We start from the raw sequence: 16,155 nt of genomic DNA on the forward strand, positions 1-16,155 counted from the left end.
GGTGGTGCGCAGAGACGGGGCGGCGGACACGCGGAGCAGAGAGAGGGACAGGAATGAGAGACAAGAAATAGAACGACAGAGACAAGGAGAGATACACGGTGAAGGGGAGATACGAGGAAGGAGAGACGCGGAGGTAGGAGAAATGTTGGAGTAATAGAGGGAGAGACACAGGGAAATACGGAGGCAAAGGGAGAGATACAGAAGCGAAGGGAAAAACACAGGGAGAATGGGTAATGGGGCCACAAAAGATACAGAAGTGGGGAGAAGAGATAGACAAGGGAGGACAATGAGACAGGCCAGATGGAAAAGAGACCCGCAGAGACCAGATCAGAACAGGAACAGAGAGAGAGAGAGGCCCAGGAAGATAGGAAGAGATGAAAACACCCACAGAGAGATGGTCAGGGAGAGAGAGTTGATGGGGTGGAGGAAAGAGATGGAAGGAGAAACAGACAGGGACAGATAGGCTCAGAGTAACAGAGCGAGAGATAAGACGGAATGACAGAAATAGGGAGGGAATGAAAGAGGCGGGAGAGATGCAGAGATAGACCAAGGAAGGTGGGGGAGAGGAGAGAAACCCGAAAGTTGGACGGAGAGAGGAAGGTGGAAAGAAACCGCAGGAAGATGGAGACAGACCCCACAGCCACCACAAGACACGCACCCACAAGAGACGGAGAAACAGTCAGAATTAGAGATTGAAGAGGCAGGCAGAGCAGACAGAAAACACAGGAAGACAGAAATAGCGAGGCAAGGCAGAGATCAAGACCCCCACCAGGGAGGTGCCCAGCACAGACATGAAAGGAAGGCCGGGAAGGCGAGTGGCAGGAGGGATCAAAAATAAAAGGAAGAAAAAGTGAGGGGAACAAAAAAAAGAGAAAGGGAAAAGGGGTCAGGTGTGTGGGGGGAGAGAGAGAGAGAAAAAAAAGAGAAATTAGTGGGCCATCCTGCAGGGAGCAAATGCCTCTGACCGTACCCCTCCCCTGGAACACACACCCCCCAACCCATCTTCGTCCCCTTACTCCTACCCCTGTCCCTCCACTCTTAGTAAGAGCTAGAAAGAGTCACAGTCCAGACTGGGCTCTGGAGTTGGGGGGAGCACAGCTGTGGAGAGCTGGGAGGGGTGGGGGTCCCTGGCTCCCAGCCCAGAGCAATTTGGTAATTGAGAAGCGATACAGCATCTCTCCCTATGTCCCCTGTTGAATACTAGTTGCCTGGGGTGGTCAGGCTGGGAGCCCAGACTCCTGGCTCCTGGGTCTTGAGGAAGGAGGGCCCTGGGGGCCTGGACCCCTGGTTCCCAGAGAGGGATTGGAGCCTGCAGAAGGGGCTTCTGGAAAGGGGTGAGGGTCCAGACAAGGAAGGGCTTGCTCTTAACTGTCAATCAGCCTCCTGTCCGGTTGCCATGGTAGCGCAGAGCCTCCATCCACCCCACAGCCAGCCAGGGGTAGGGGAAAGGCCCACACCCCTTTGCCTGCCTAGAGGCCTCACTCCCCACCCCCCTACCCCCAGGCCTTCCCAGGGACCCTGGGGCACTGTCTCCCGAGGGGTGGGGGTGGGGGCTCCTAGCATGCTTTAATCCTGGCTCTCCCTCGCCCCTCCTCTCCTCTGCCCTTCCCCAAGCAGCTGGTTCAGTCAGTGCTCAGAATAGCCCCCCTCTGCCCCAAAATAACCCACAGCTGTGGCCTGGCGCTCCCCCCTCCCCAGGATAACACTGGTTCTCCCCTCCCTTCCTGGTGGCTGCTCACCCCTCAGCCTCTTCTCTGCCTGTCTCAGACTTACCCCTGCCCGGCCTCTGGCCTTGGGGACCCTGGGGTCCTGCTCCCTGGCTGAAGCCCAAGAGGGCAGTTCCTGCCCCACCCTTCTCAAGAGGCTGGATGCCCAGTTCTCTCCGGTGAGGGATTCGGGAGGACAGTCTCCCACCCCTCCAGAGATGGATAGAGAGGTGGCAGCCCCAGCCGCTGGGGCAGTCTGGTGTTCCAACCCCCAAACCTGCACCCTCAGGGATCACATTGTTCAGGCCTCCAATCGCCACCTCCTCGTGAGTCTCAGTCCCCACTTCCATCTGCACGGGGCCAAAGAGTCCAGACCCTCATCCCCTGCCCCGTCACGGGGTTCAGGACACTGAGCCCCCAGCCCCCTCTTCCCTCAGACACAGAAGCCCCATCCTCCCAATTTCTCCCATCAACTCGGGAATCCTGGTCTCGGGGCCCCTTCTTTCCCCCGGACCCACCGGGGACTGTGGGTGCTCAGCTCCATCCTTTCCCAGGACCCAGGAGTGCGGGCTCTCTCCTGCCCCCAGACTCAGGAATCCAGGGGCCCAGCTTCCTTTACGCCCAGGACCCAGGAATCCAGGCCCATAGCCCTCTCCTCCCTTAAGGACCCCTTGTGGTCTCAAACCCCATTCGTCCAGTATCCTGGGCAACCCCCGCCCCAGCTCCAGCCTCTCTGAGTCGCCCCACTCAGGTCCTGTGCACAGTACAGTCTGTCCCCCAGCTGAGGAGAAGGAGGAGGGTGCCAGAGATTCCTGGGGTGTCCCTGTCTCCATTACTCCCCCCGGATCCATCACAGAAGAGATGAGAGAGCCACTTCGATCCACAGCCCGCGTTCCCCCCCACCTCACCGCACAGTTCGCGTCGTGCTGCGGACGGCTCCCGCCCCCCCCAACCCCGTTCTCTCCCCACCCTAATCCTGGTGCTTGGAAGAGGCTAGAAGGGTATTCCAGAACCTTGAGGAAGGGATGGGAGCTTGGGGCAGGGGGTGCCAAGGCCTGGATACTCTCAAGGTCCTTGGCAGGGGTATTAATAGCCGACTGGCAGCTGAGAAGGGAGGGGAGATGGAGCTGGAGAGAGGGAGGTAGACCGGCCGAGGGGGGAGGCTGATGCGGGCGGTGGTGGGGGGACGGCTCAGAGAGGGAAGGTGAGAGGGAGAGGTGGGGGATAGAGAGTCGGGGCGTCAGGTGTATGGGGCTGGGGAGAAGGATCAAAGTGTCAGCAGTGAGGGGGTTAGGAGATCTGGGGTGCAGAGACCTGGGGAAAGGGCTCAGCGAGGGAGAAGGAGATAGGGCGCAAAGATTTCCCCCCAGAGAACCCTGTCCACCATTCCAGCCCTCTCCCTCCAACTGAGGCCCCTTGCCAACTTTCCCTGTCCTAGATCTGGAGCGGGGGGCGGTCCATGTTCCCACCCCATCCCCTGCAGTCCTACCCCAGCCTTACCTTTTCATGACCCTTTTCTGGGGGGGTGTTGCGGGGGTGCCAGGAAAGGAACCGGAGTCCAGCGACCCGAAGATTCGGCGGGGGGCTCAGGGAGCCGCGGGGTGTGTGTGGGGGCCAGGCCCTGGGGCGGCGGCGGCAGCGGCGGCCGGGACCTCCTGCCGGCCTGGCTCCCTGGCTCCGGCTCTCTTCCTCAGTCCGTCCTGCCCTGTCTGTCCCCAAGGTTGAGGCCGCCCCGGCTAGGCGAGGACGCGGCTACACATGTTGCGCTGGAAGTTGGGCCCCGGACATTGCGGAGGCTGTCGGGGTGTCCTCTCGCCGCCCCGACCCCGTGGGGATCCCCCCTCCGCCCACCCGGGGTGCCCCCCTCTGCCGCTTCAGCCCCGGCTCCTCCCCCCTGTCCATGTGTCCGGTCCCGCCTCTCCCTGGCTCATTCGCAAACCCCCATTCTGTGCCCTCAGTGGCCCCCCCCAAGTCTCTGTCTGTCTGTCTGTCTGGGTCACCTCTGAAGCCGGTGGCCAGTGTGTGTGTTTGCGTAAGGGGCAGGCGGGAGACAGCCTGTCTGGGCGACTGCTTGCCCCTTCCTGCTTGGCCACCTCCCACCTCCAGGCACCCCCCCCACGCCCCCACTCTCAAATACAGGCGGACACACACACATACACACACGCATACACGCACCACCTCACTTCCCTGGGATTCCCCTAAACACCCCCGGAGCTTGAGGAGGGAGACACACACACACACACACACAAACACACACACACACTGGAGGGTCTGATGGGCCAGGCTGCCGCTGCCGTCAGGGGCTGTTCAGACAGACAGGAGGACACGGGCAGCCAGACGCCCGGCTGGACGCAGGCAGGAGGCGCAGAGCCCAGGTACACACCATGCATCCGGGTTTGGGGGAGGCTCGGAGGGAGGAACCTGGGGGGCCCGCGACACCCAGGCAGGTGGCTCGGGGTCGAGACAGACAGGCAGACCCCTCCCTCCCTCCCTCCCGCCCTCAGCCGCCGCAGCCCTTACAGACACACCCCCCCCTCCAGCCCAGCCCCAGACACCCGCACACACAGATCCTCACCGGGCAGATGGCAGACGCACGAGAGACCCCTGGGGGCCAGGCGGACCCACCCGGGCCGACACCCCCGAGCCGGGCACCGGTGGCTAGGGAGGCTGCAGGCGGGCGGAGGGCGGTGGCGGCGGCCAGGGCTTGGAGCCGGAGCGGGAGGGACTCGCACACTCGCTCTGTTCTCATACACTCACACACACGCGCACACACACACACACTCACTCGGGATGCGATTAACATTCAGTCCCCGTCCGCCCCTGCCGGGAGACCCACAGCCCCCCTTCTTGGGCTCCCTCGGGACCCCTCCTCCTGTCATGGCTGGGGGAGGGGGCCGGCCCCTTCCCCAGCTCCCAGCCTCTGCCTTCCTCCTGGGACCAGAGAGTGAGGGGCTGCAAATAAATCTGGGGACAGGGGAAGGGGCCGGGGGCGGGGGTGCAGTCGGGGACTCAGGACCTGCACCTGAGCTCCAGGGCCCAGGGGCTGCCTGCCCTCCGCCCCCTCCGCACGCTGAGGTTTGCGAAGCAGGAGGCCATCCCCAGACTTGAGTCTGTCATGCTAGGACCCATTTTTTGGCTTCGATTGCCCTAGGAGGCCAGGCCTGCAAGCAAGTCTCCCTCATGAAGCCAGGAATCCAGCCTCCCAGTGCCCTCCTCTCTCAGACCCAGAAATTCAAATCCCCAGCTCCTTTTGCCTCCAGGACCCAGGAATCCAAGCCCCCAGTCCCCTCCTCACTCAGACCTAGGATACCAGGTATCCAGCCCACCTCCTTCCTCAGCTCCAGGAGTCCAAGTCTCTGTCCCCCTTCTCCTCCTGGGACCCAGTGATCAGAGCCCCCTCCTCCAGGCCTGAGTCCCTTTTAGACCCTCAAACTGACTCCTTAGCACAAACCACACTCAGGGGCCCATGCGTCCAAGACTCATGGATGTCACCCTCAAGCACTCTATCCATCCTGCGATCTGAGGAAACTGATGCCGCTGTGCCCCTTCTGTTATTGACAGACCCTGACATCCATCACCCATGGTTATTCAGACATCCAGGAAGAAAGCACCAGGTACCCCCTCTTAGACGCAGCCTGTTTCCCCTCGCATCCCTCAAGAGCAGTTGCCCAGCTCCTGCCCCTCCTGATAAAGAGGGAGGCTAGGCCCCGTGTATCTATGAAGGGCTAGGGTGGAGTGTGGCACAGGACACCCGGGCTCCCGAGAGTGTGTCTGTGTGCCTCTGAGGGGGCAGTTCCGGGGTTGGTGGGTGGGTGGGGGTGGCCAGAGCCAGGGCTTCGGGCTACCAACTCCAGGGTCACGGAGAGCAAGAGTGAAGGCTCATATTTCTGAAAAAGAAGAGACTGGGCGCCTGAATTTGTGGGTCCCAGAAGGAGGAAGGGATTGTGCATCTCGATTCCTGGGTCTACGATACTTGGGACACAAAATCCTCGGGTGGGACCCTAAGTCCCAAAGAAGCGGGGACTGAACTCTTCTTGGGTCAGGGGGTGGAGAGGCTGGCGGCTGGACTCCTGAGCCCAAGGGAGGAGGACACTGAGGTCCTGGACTCCTGAGTCTGATGGAGGAGGGGCCGGAGGCTGCTTTCTGTTCTCTCAGATGGATTGGAGCTGGAGGTCCCTGAAAAGCCAGCCTCTGGGTCTTTGTGTAGGATCCTGAAAGCTCAGAGACCTGCCTCCCGAATCGCTGTCAAGGGCACAATCTATGCGGCTGGGCTGCGACCTTTACAGAGGCTGCGCCTCGGGGAACAGGCGCCTCGGGGAACAGGCGCCCGGATTTGGGAGTTGCGGGTCTCAGCGACCCCGCAAGTCCCTAGGAGGCGGCCTTGGTGGGGAACATTCGGCGCCCGGCTCTGCAAGGGCGGAGAAGCGGGGGTAGGGGGCGCCAGAGAGCCGGGACTCCGCCCTCGGGGCGGAGCCTCCCGCCGGACTCCTCCCCCTCCCGCCCTCCTCCCTCTTCCTAGCTCCGGCTCGGCCACCAGCTCCGGCCTCGGCGCCCCCTCCCAGAGCCCCCTCCCCGGAGCGGAGCCCACCCGAGGGCACCTCTCCCGCCCCCCCGACAGCCTAGCCGCCCGGCCAGAACAGCAGCCCCGGGGGGCAGCCCCCCTCCAGCCTCCCTCCAGCCCAGCCCTGCCAGATCCCCCCAACCATGAATCTCTTCCGATTCTTGGGAGACCTCTCCCACCTCCTAGCCATCATCTTGCTACTGCTCAAAATCTGGAAGTCCCGCTCGTGTGCCGGTGAGACACCCACGGGGGCGGAGGAAGGGGCAGAGTGCGGGGGACACCCCAGGACTCGGGGAGAGGGTTTGGAGGCATAGGGAGACGGGTCCCCTTTCCCGTCCCTGCTTGCTAGGGGTCCCTCTTCCAGGTCCGGGGTCACCAGGGGGTCAGCTCCTATCCGCAAACCGGGGATGCATCCAGTTTGGTGGGGGTGGCTCCAGGCACCGAGTTCAGCCTTCCCCCGGCCCCCATCAGCGTGGCCTCAGAGTTGCTGGGGCTGGGAACAGGGAGCTGTGGCAGGCAGGGAGGTGGCTGGAAGTTGGTGACGTGGACTGTAGCGGCCAGGAAGGGAGCGGGAGGCAGGCAACCTGTTCCGGAGGCCAGAGGTCAAGGGGGGGTCCTCCTGAGGCCCCACCTTGGATCCGGACTGCAGGAGGACCCTGAGGGTGTTGGGGGTGGCCATGAGGCCTAGCCCGGGACACAGCCTCGGGTTGGAGTAGCTTTGGGGCCGGGCTGCCCCCTGGCTGTGGGCGGTGGGAAAGAGCCCTGCTCCGGCCGCTGGCTGGGGAGGCCTCTGGGGACAGCTGCCCTCCAGAGCCGCCTCCAGGCTTGTTCCAGGCCTTGGCCCCTGGTGTATTGACCCTGCCTGTCTGCACCACAGGGATTTCAGGCAAGAGCCAGGTCCTGTTTGCTGTGGTGTTCACTGCCCGCTACCTGGACCTCTTCACCAACTACATCTCACTCTACAACACGTGCATGAAGGTAAAGGCCTCCTGAGGGGAGCCGCCAGAAGGGTCGGGGGAGGAGGGAACGTGGGTCCCAGGCTTTAGGGAGGAGGGGGCTGGGGGTCCAGACTGCTGAATCTGAGGGGGGCGGTGACAGTGGCTGGGACTCCTGGGTCTGCGGGGCTGGGGGCCAGGACTCCTAGTTTGAAGGAGGAGGGGCTGGAGGCTGGACCCCTGGGTCTGAGGGAGGAGGGGCTGGGGGTCCGGACTCCTCAGTCTAAGCTCTTGGGGGCTGGGGCCCTGTGCCTGGAACTGAAGCTTCCTCCTCATCCTCACCCGACAGGTGGTCTACATCGCCTGCTCTTTCACCACAGTCTGGATGATTTACAGCAAGTTCAAAGCCACTTATGATGGGAACCACGACACGTTCCGAGTGGAGTTCCTCGTCATTCCCACGGCCATCCTGGCGTTCTTGGTCAACCATGACTTTACCCCTCTGGAGGTAGGCCACCTGCAGGGTCCCGGGAGTGGTGTAGTGGTGTGGGGTGGGCTGCGGGAGAACGGCTGTGGACAGTGGGCCCAGTCAGAGGCTTCCTTCTTCAGGGTTTGCTCAGACTTCCTCCTTTTAGGAAATAACGTTCAAGACAGGGGCCCTGGAGTCGGATGACAGCAACGTCATGGCAGCTGCTGCTGCTGCTGCTGCTGCTGCTAAGTCGCTTCAGTTGTGTCCGACTCTGTGCAACCCCATAGACAGCAGCCCACCAGGCTCCTCTGTCCCTGGGATTCTCCAGGCAAGAACACTGGAGTGGGTTGCCATTTCCTTCTCCAATGCATGAAAGTGAAAAGTGAAAGTAAAGTCGCTCAGTTGTGTCCGACTCTTAGCGACCCCAGGGACTGCAGCCTACCAGGCTCCTCCGTCCATGGGATTTTCCAGGCAAGAGTACTGGAGTGGGGTGCCATTGCCTTCTCTGGTCATGGCAGCAGCACTCACCAAGTACCAGACGCTGCTCTGAGCGTGTCACACATGTCATCGCTTTACTTTTCACAGCAGCCCCGTTTTATAGATAGGAAACTGGGGCTTGGGGAGTCAAAATGACTCTTCCAAAATCATCGGCCTAATGAATAGTTCAGGAGTTGGAAACAGGGGCTCTAGGGGGCCAGGCTACTTGGATTTGGATCTGTTACTTTCTATTAGCATGACCTTGCGCATGGAACTTGACTTTTCTGTGCCTCAGTTTCCCTGTCTGTAAAGTTAAGATTAGGTCACTGTGAGGATTTCCTGAGATTAGCCAGCATCGCTTACACAGGGACTTTAGAACCAGAGAGCCGGGATTTGAAGCCCAGGGCTTCCCTGGTGGCTCAGATGGTAAAGAAGCTGCCTGCATTGCAGGACACCAGGGTTTGGTCCCTGGGTAGGGAAGATCCCATGGAAGAGGAAATGGTAATCCACTCCAGTGTTCTTGCCTGGGAAATCCCATGGACAGAGGAGCTTGGCGGGCTACAATCCATGGGGTCACAAATGCTTGCACATGACTGAGCGACTAACACTTTAGAAGCTGTGGGACTTTGGGCAAGTCATGTAATTTCTCTATGTCTGAGTTTTCTCATCTGTAAAATGGGGATAGTTCCTACTTCATAGGTTCTAACTCGGGATTGATATTGATAAAGCACAATGTCTGGCAGTAGGCAGGAAGTGTTGTCCATGATCGTTGCAGTGCTTTGGGCCAAGTGTATATATACTTCTACTCCTAAAGGCTAGCTGTCGTGGTTTTTATTGCCCGGTATTTTGGTAGGAGCTATACAGTTTCCTGGGAGTAATTTTGAGAGGGACTGTGGTCAGTCTGCCATCTCCTGCCTCCAGGGGCCTGGCAGGAATCAAATTCAGAGCAGTCTTTCCTCCCCCAGTACCACTCACTCCTGCTTGTAAGAAGCTGGCTCTGGAACGTCCCTGGTGGTCCAGTGGTTAAGACTTTGCACTTCCAAGGCAAGGGGCGCGGATTTGATCCCTGGTTGGAAAACTAAGATTCCCGCAAGCCGCCCCTGCTTTGCTGATGTTTTCAACAGAAACTATAATTCAGGAGTTTTCCTGAGATGTCTCACTTGACAGTTTTGGCTACAGATTCCAAATCTATTTCTAAAAGCATCCTGCAGTCTTGACAAATCTGATTGAGGGGTAACTTTGGCCCGAGTGCCCCAGAAATGTCAGAAGGAGGAAATCCAAAGGTTAGTTGCAGGGTCTGGACTTGGGAAACTTCTGATCACCATCATCTTGCATGGAGCACTCACTGAGCTGGACCCATTCTACAGGCAGGGAGACTGAGGCTGGAGGAAGGCAGTGGCGCTTGCTCTAGGCAGAAGAGGCTGGCCCAGGATCTAGGCTTCTTGACTCCAGGTTGGGTGGTTTGGTTGGGTGGTTCCCTCATTCAAAAGGCAGTCACTTGTGCAAAGTATTGGCACCAAATCTATGTCTGGCTCTGCGCAAATCCGACATCATCCCATCTGATCCCTTCGCCACCTGAGGAAGCAGACCTCGTCATCCCTCTTTCTTTTAGGACTAAGGTGAGGCTCCCAGCTGGCACTAGTGGTAAATAACCCGTTTGCCAATGCAGGAGATGCAGGTTCGATCCCTGGGTCGGGAAGATCCCCTGGAGGAGGGTATGGCAGCCCATTCCAGTATTCTTGCCTAGAGAATCCCATGGACAGAGGAGCCTGGCCAGCTACAGTCCATGGGGTCGCACAGAGTCGGACACGACTGAAGCAGCTTAGCATGCAAGGTGAGGCTCAGAGGTGAGGCCTCACAGAATTTGAACCCAGGTTCGCCTGCTTTCAAAACACGTGCTTTGTTAGTCACTTAGTCATGTCCAGCTCTTCGCAGTCCCACGGACTATACCTGCCAGGCTTCTCTGTCCATGGGATTCTTCAGGCACAAATACTGGAGTGGTTGCCATTCCCTTCTCCAGGGTATCTTCCTGACCCAGGGATCAAACCCTGGTCTCCTGCATTACAGGCAGATTCTTTATCGTCGGAGCCACCAGGGAAGTCCTAAAACCATGCTACCTCCAATTAAAAAAAAAAAAAAAAATACCCTTGCTAGCATTGGGTGCATGCGGAAAAACTTTTTTAATTATAGAAGGAAAGGATTCCTTAAAAATTCAGACGTCATGAATAGATCAAGTAAAAATACAACAGACCTTTTCTCTCCTTTTTTGTCATGATTCTATTCCCCAAGGCTAGGAATTGGGTATATATCCATTTTATGGGCATGTTTCCTGAGAGCCTCAAGTAACCTGATTTACCGAGAACCTTGCTGGTGGATTCTGAGTGATTATGGGAACAAACCCTGAAGTCTAGCTGCCAGGATAGGAATCTGTTTCTACCCACATCTCAGTTGTGTGGCCTTGGACAAGTTACTGATCCCATGGGCCTCGGTCTTCTCATTTGTATAAGGGGGATAACAATAGGTCTTAGCTCATAGGGTTAAGGCATAAGCCAGTTAGTAGCTGTAAGGTGCGTAGAGCAGTGTCTTGAATGTAGTAAATGCTATATAAATGTCAGTTCTTAGAAATACATCCTGATGGTCGCCACTTCGCTCCCACAAACCAAAACCAGCCAGGAGGAATCACACCTGCCAGCTGGTGGTGTTGTCTGAGTGGAGGTTTCAGTGAACTGACACCTCACAAGTCACCCCAGGTGGGGCTTTCAGGAAACTGGGGACTAAAAAGGGGCCAGCAGCTGTCTTCCCTCTCTTGGTCTCCCTCCTATGATGCCCTGTTCTGCTTGCAAATGATGGTCAGAGCTCCCTGAATGGTGGCCCATGACAAGCACTTGGGGACCTCGCTCCCATCCTCTCGTGCATTCATCCAGGCATGGAGTAGGTTCCAGGCATTACGCCAGGGGCTGGGCCCACAGAGTGCCCAAGGTGTAGGCTCCTGGGCCTCACGGAGCTCACAGTCCGGTGAGGAAGGGGATGTGACAGGGAGGAAGACAAGACAGGGGATGTGACAGTCCTGGGGGAGGATGGTCAAGGAGGACCTCGCTGATGAGCTGAGGTTGGAAAGAGGTGGAAGAGGCAGGATGTGACTGTCTGGGGGGACAGCTGCAGGAACAGCAAGTGCAAAGGTCCTGCAGCAGGAGGCTGGTGTGTTGGAGAACCAGACAAGGCCTGGGTAGTCCGTCGTAGCCTGGAGGGACTCGGAGATGAAGCTGGATCAAGGAGAGCCTTGAAGGTTAGGAACTTAGAGCCAAGGTTAGGAACTTGGGTTTTATTCTGGATGTGATAAGAAGCAGCTACTGGAGGGTTTTGAGCCAGAAAGTGACACGGTCTGATTTATGTCTCTCAAGCTTGCACATTGAAGGTTGCCCCTACCAGGGCAGGAAAATCACCCCCACTTTAGAGAGAAGGAGGTGGAGGCTCTAAGAATCTGGCTGTCTTGCCCAGTGTCTCATAGAAGGGAAGTCTCAGAGCCAAGATTCCAACCTGGTCCTCCTTTGAAGTGAAGTCACTCAGTCGTATCCAACTCTCTGCAACCCCATAGACTGTAGCCTACCAGGCTCCTCTGTCCATGGGATTTTCCAGGCAATAGTTCTGGAGTGGATTGCCATTTCCTTCTCCAGGGGATCTTCCCAATCCAGGGCTCGAACTCGGGTCTCCTGCATTGTAGACAGACGCTTTATACCGTCTGAGCCACCAGGGAAGTCGGGTCTTCCCTTGGGAGAGGCGTAATTGCCAAGTGCTCTGAATACCGGCTCTGAACTCTTTGTTCAAATCCCAGCTCTGCCACTCTCTAGCATTGTGATCCTGGGCGTGTCTCTTACTGTCCCTGAGCCTCAGTTGCCTCATCTGTAGGAGGGAATGCTGGGGATTTCCTGGTGGTCCAGTGGTGAGGACTCAGCACTTTCACTGTCAAGGCCCAGGTTCGGTCTCTGGTGGAGGGAACTAAGGTCCTGCAAGCCACGTGACTCGGCGAAAAATAAAGGAAGGGAGAATGCTAGTAATTTTACCTCTCTCATGGGTTATTGTGGGGATCGACAGAATACGTGTGGGGTGGGCAGAGTGGTCGCTGGCACACGGGGAGTGCCCGGCAGGCATCGTGGCCCCCCGTTATCCGCTCTCCCGTGTCACTGTAACCAACACACCCCGTGTCCTCCCCTTTCTCTTCCGCCCTGTTCCCTCCCTCCCTGCCCTCTGCCGCCAACTCCCTGGCACGCGCCCCCCCGCCCCCCGTAGATCCTCTGGACTTTCTCCATCTACCTGGAGTCGGTGGCCATCCTGCCGCAGCTGTTCATGGTGAGCAAGACGGGTGAGGCGGAGACCATCACGAGCCACTACCTGTTTGCGCTGGGCGTCTACCGCACGCTCTATCTCTTCAACTGGATCTGGCGCTACCACTTCGAGGGCTTCTTTGACCTCATCGCCATCGTGGCGGGCCTGGTCCAGACGGTCCTCTACTGCGACTTCTTCTACCTCTACATCACCAAAGGTAGCTGGCGGGGAGGCGGTGCGGGAGGGAGCCTACACCTTCTCCAGCCCTGCCCTCCCTCCCCTGGGGCCCTGGCTCCACCTCCTCTGCCCCAAAGAGAGGGTCAGGGGTGGCCTCTGATTCTCTTCTCTTGGGATTTCTCCTAAGCCCTTTCTCCTGCCCTGAGGTCCCAGACCCACTGTCTCTCCGTCTCACACCTGTTAACAGATCCGAAATCAGCAGCCCCAGCATCGCTCAGGGAAGGGAGGGCTTCTTCTCTGCTAATTGATCTCTGTCCTCACCCTCAGGGACTCCGGCCCACCAAGATTCATTCATTCATTCAGTCAGTCAGTCAGTCAACCAGCAAATTTAGGGAACACTTTCTATGTCCGTGGCCAGGGCGAGGCTCTGAGATACTGCCAGGTCGAGGCTCTGAGATACTACCATAGGGGGAAAGATGGATGAAGCCCTCTCCTCCTTTTTTGTATTATAATGTGTGTGTGTGGAGGGGGGTGGCGAGAGGGTGTGGGACGAATGAACAAGAGAAATGACTGCAAACAGTGAGAAGGGCAGAGATGGAAAGGAACCAGGGAGGTGTTGGTGGAGAATGAGGGGGTTACCATACATGGGGGTGGGCGGTTGGGGGAGGCCTCTTAGAGATGGTAATTAAAAGCTAGGTCCCCAGTCAGTTAGCAGGAAGGGAAGAGGAGACTGGAGGGCAGAGGCTTGGAGGCAGCCCAGGATTCCCGGCAGGGAGGGCAGAAGCAGGGGGTGGTTTTGCCTACTGCCCATCAGAGATCCAAGGCCTCCAGGCCCAGGAGTCCTTCCAGGATGGAAGAGGAGAAGCCAGTGTTAGGAGAAATGGGTCCATGACTCAGTCCCTCAGCCTCAACCCTCAGTAATTCAGGTTGATCCCCCGCCATGGCTAATCCGGACTCCGGAGGCTGCCCCTGCCAGCCCAGCGTCCAGCCCCTGGTGTGGGCGTGGGAGGCTGTCCCCTTTTTAGGGGCCCCGTGGTCATGCCCTCCCCCGCCCCTCTCTTCACAGTCCTAAAGGGGAAGAAGCTGAGTTTGCCAGCGTAGCCCTGGGCCGTCTCCATCTCTGGGACAGCAGCGGCGAGAGGCAGCGGAAGGCGGCGACGTGAGATGAAGAGCCTTCCGGTCCAGGGGTGACTTTTTTAAGAACCCACCTCTCCCGGCTCCCCAGCTCCACACCTGCCGGGTTTCAGGGGGGCGGTGGAGGACCCAGGTGTTGGGGGAGCTCAGGACCTGGGCTGTTTGTAGTTTTTTGCCTTTTAGAGAAGAAAAAAAAAAAAATCTTTCCACTAGTTTTTGATTCTGATGACTCCTTTCTCTTCTTACTCTCCGGCTCCGATTTTTATAAACTGTTTTAAAGTGTCCTGTGGGGTGAGGCAGGGTTGGAGATCTTTCCCCTCCCTTGAGCCCCTTGGCTTCCTTCTGGATCCTACCACCCCACCTTCCACTCCATCTCCAGCCCCACTGGTCGCCAAACACTAACTCTGCTGAAACCCGCCTGACACCTGCCTGCCTGCCGGACCTCTGACCATGGCCATGAACACACACCCCCATCCACCCCCCGCCCCCCAAACTTTTGCACTGGGGAGAGGGAGGAGGGGAGGAAGTTCTCCCCTGATTTTTCATAGTAATTTTTTCCAGAATTTGAATTTTGGGTTTTTTTTTTGGCAATTTAGCGGGGCGTGGGAGAGGGGTTGGGCCGAGGGCTCACATTTTTGTACAGAACTGAAGGTTGATTCTTTGTTCTCTTGAAATAAACTGAGGAAAATGATGCCTCTCTTTTGCTACTCCTTGCCCTCTCTCTGGTGTTTGTTGGGGTACCCCTGACCCCAGCCCCTCTCTCTCTGCTTCCGCTTTATCCTGACCACTGTTGGCAGGAGACCCAGGCCTGGGAGGAGCATGAAGACAAGAAACTGGGCTCCCTGAGACTAGCTGCACCCTGACCACCGGGGAAGAGGTTTTGGAGGAAGAAAAGATCTCAAAGATTCTTCTTGTCTTGGCACACCACTTCCCTGACAGTTAGTTCTCCCTAATCTCAGGGTGGCAGAGGACAGCCTTCCAGAGTCTGTGATTTGAAAGTCACCAAGGGACAGCCCCCCGCCCCCGTCCCTCCGTCATTTTTCATTGTGTGGAACTGCTTTATGTTTTCTTTAAAAAAAAAAAAAAACTGAATTGGTTGCCAGCCTTTAAACACCAGATTTTCCCATTAAAATCGAGATTTCTGGCTCCTCTTGAAAAAAAATCCGTCAATCTGACAATGCCGGGTCCTCATTTCTGGGTGGCAGCAGATGGCTGGAATGAATGGCTGGGACGCGAACTCCGCCCCCCACCTCCCCCCGACTCCCATCCCCTCCCGCTCTAGTCCCCGGGACTTGGCTGATGCTGTTGTCTTGTGGTTTTGTGCTGTGAAGTTCAAAGGAAAGTGAGTACTTTCTGTGTTTCCCTCCAGACTGGCTTCACATCTGCTCTGTTTCCTTCACTCATGTTACCTGCCTGGCCCTTGGCAGCCTTTGGAGTTTTGCCCTGGATTCTGCCAGATCCCCTACATGTCCGCTAAGACCTTCCTTAACCAGCCTCGGTTCTCCTGTAGGCTGGCTCTGGAAGCTTCAAGAGGCAAGGAGCTGGCGTTTCTGAGCATTTCATGAGCACCAGGCAGAGTGTTACACGGGTGAGCCCGCAGGGACCCTCAGAGCCCCCTCCCTTTGCTGCGGAGGAAACCGAGGCTCAGCGGGGGTGCGAGTGGCCAAGGTGGTGTAGACACCCCAGTTTCCTGCTGCTGGATCCCGGGTGCTTAGCCACTGCTGTGGAGTTTTGCAGATGTTCTTCCTTCCTTTCTGAGCCCAGAAGCCTCACACGGAAGATGGAGGAGCAGGCCTGCTTCAGTTGATTCAGGGTTGGGAGCACGCGTGTTTTCGACCACAGTCTGCAAACCATTGATCTAAATCCGGTCCGAGGCTCTGGTTTGACAACCAGCCCAGCGCGGGCCCAGAGACATTAAGTGACCCGTCCAAGGTGATTCAGCCAGTGACAGGGTGAGGACCAGAGCTTGGGGGTTCCTTCTGTTTCTCATGCCGGAAGCCTGCCCTCTGCATGGTTGCTTCTTCCTCCAAGTGCCCATAGGGACCACAGCCTGTTTATTTCTGCACCCCTAGCACTGAGCACTGCCATGCATGAAACAAAAAGACGGGGACCACGGAGCCCATGTTGGACTCCCCACAACTCACATCCCTTTGCCCAGTCTGTAAGTGAGCCCTCTGCCGCCACCATGGCCCTTGTGTGGGTGTGTTTGGTTTTGCTGGCATAACATTAAACTTCCTTTGTTTTTGTATTCATTGCCAACCTATCCTACATAAAAATAACTGGATGTCCAGTTGTTCTAGAAATACCAGAAGGTTCTAGAGCTACACCGTTCAATACGGTGACCGTTAGTGCTTGAAATTGGTGGCCCCACGT

General features: G+C 57.6%; 2 protein-coding genes across 2 annotated transcripts in view; one reads left to right on the forward strand and one right to left on the reverse strand.

Annotated features, from left to right (window-relative positions):
* GRIN2D (glutamate ionotropic receptor NMDA type subunit 2D) overlaps positions 1 to 4,143 on the reverse strand; it is a 35,063-nt gene extending 30,920 nt beyond the window's left edge. The window contains exon 1 of the mRNA XM_070387399.1: positions 3,207 to 4,143. The gene's annotated coding sequence lies outside the window, so the exon portion shown is untranslated. The remainder of the gene's footprint in view (positions 1 to 3,206) is intronic.
* A 2,068-nt stretch (positions 4,144 to 6,211) lies between these two features.
* Positions 6,212 to 14,489, forward strand: KDELR1 (KDEL endoplasmic reticulum protein retention receptor 1). The gene is made up of 5 exons (XM_014478113.2): positions 6,212 to 6,501; positions 7,145 to 7,245; positions 7,552 to 7,710; positions 12,436 to 12,688; positions 13,715 to 14,489. Exons 1-5 carry the CDS (start codon positions 6,411 to 6,413, stop codon positions 13,747 to 13,749), a joined length of 639 nt encoding a protein of 212 aa, XP_014333599.2. The 5' UTR covers positions 6,212 to 6,410; the 3' UTR covers positions 13,750 to 14,489.
* Positions 14,490 to 16,155: the final 1,666 nt, after the last annotated feature.

Source organism: Bos mutus, chromosome 18 (assembly GCF_027580195.1).
Source record: "Bos mutus isolate GX-2022 chromosome 18, NWIPB_WYAK_1.1, whole genome shotgun sequence".
Taxonomy (NCBI): Eukaryota; Metazoa; Chordata; class Mammalia; order Artiodactyla; family Bovidae; genus Bos; species Bos mutus.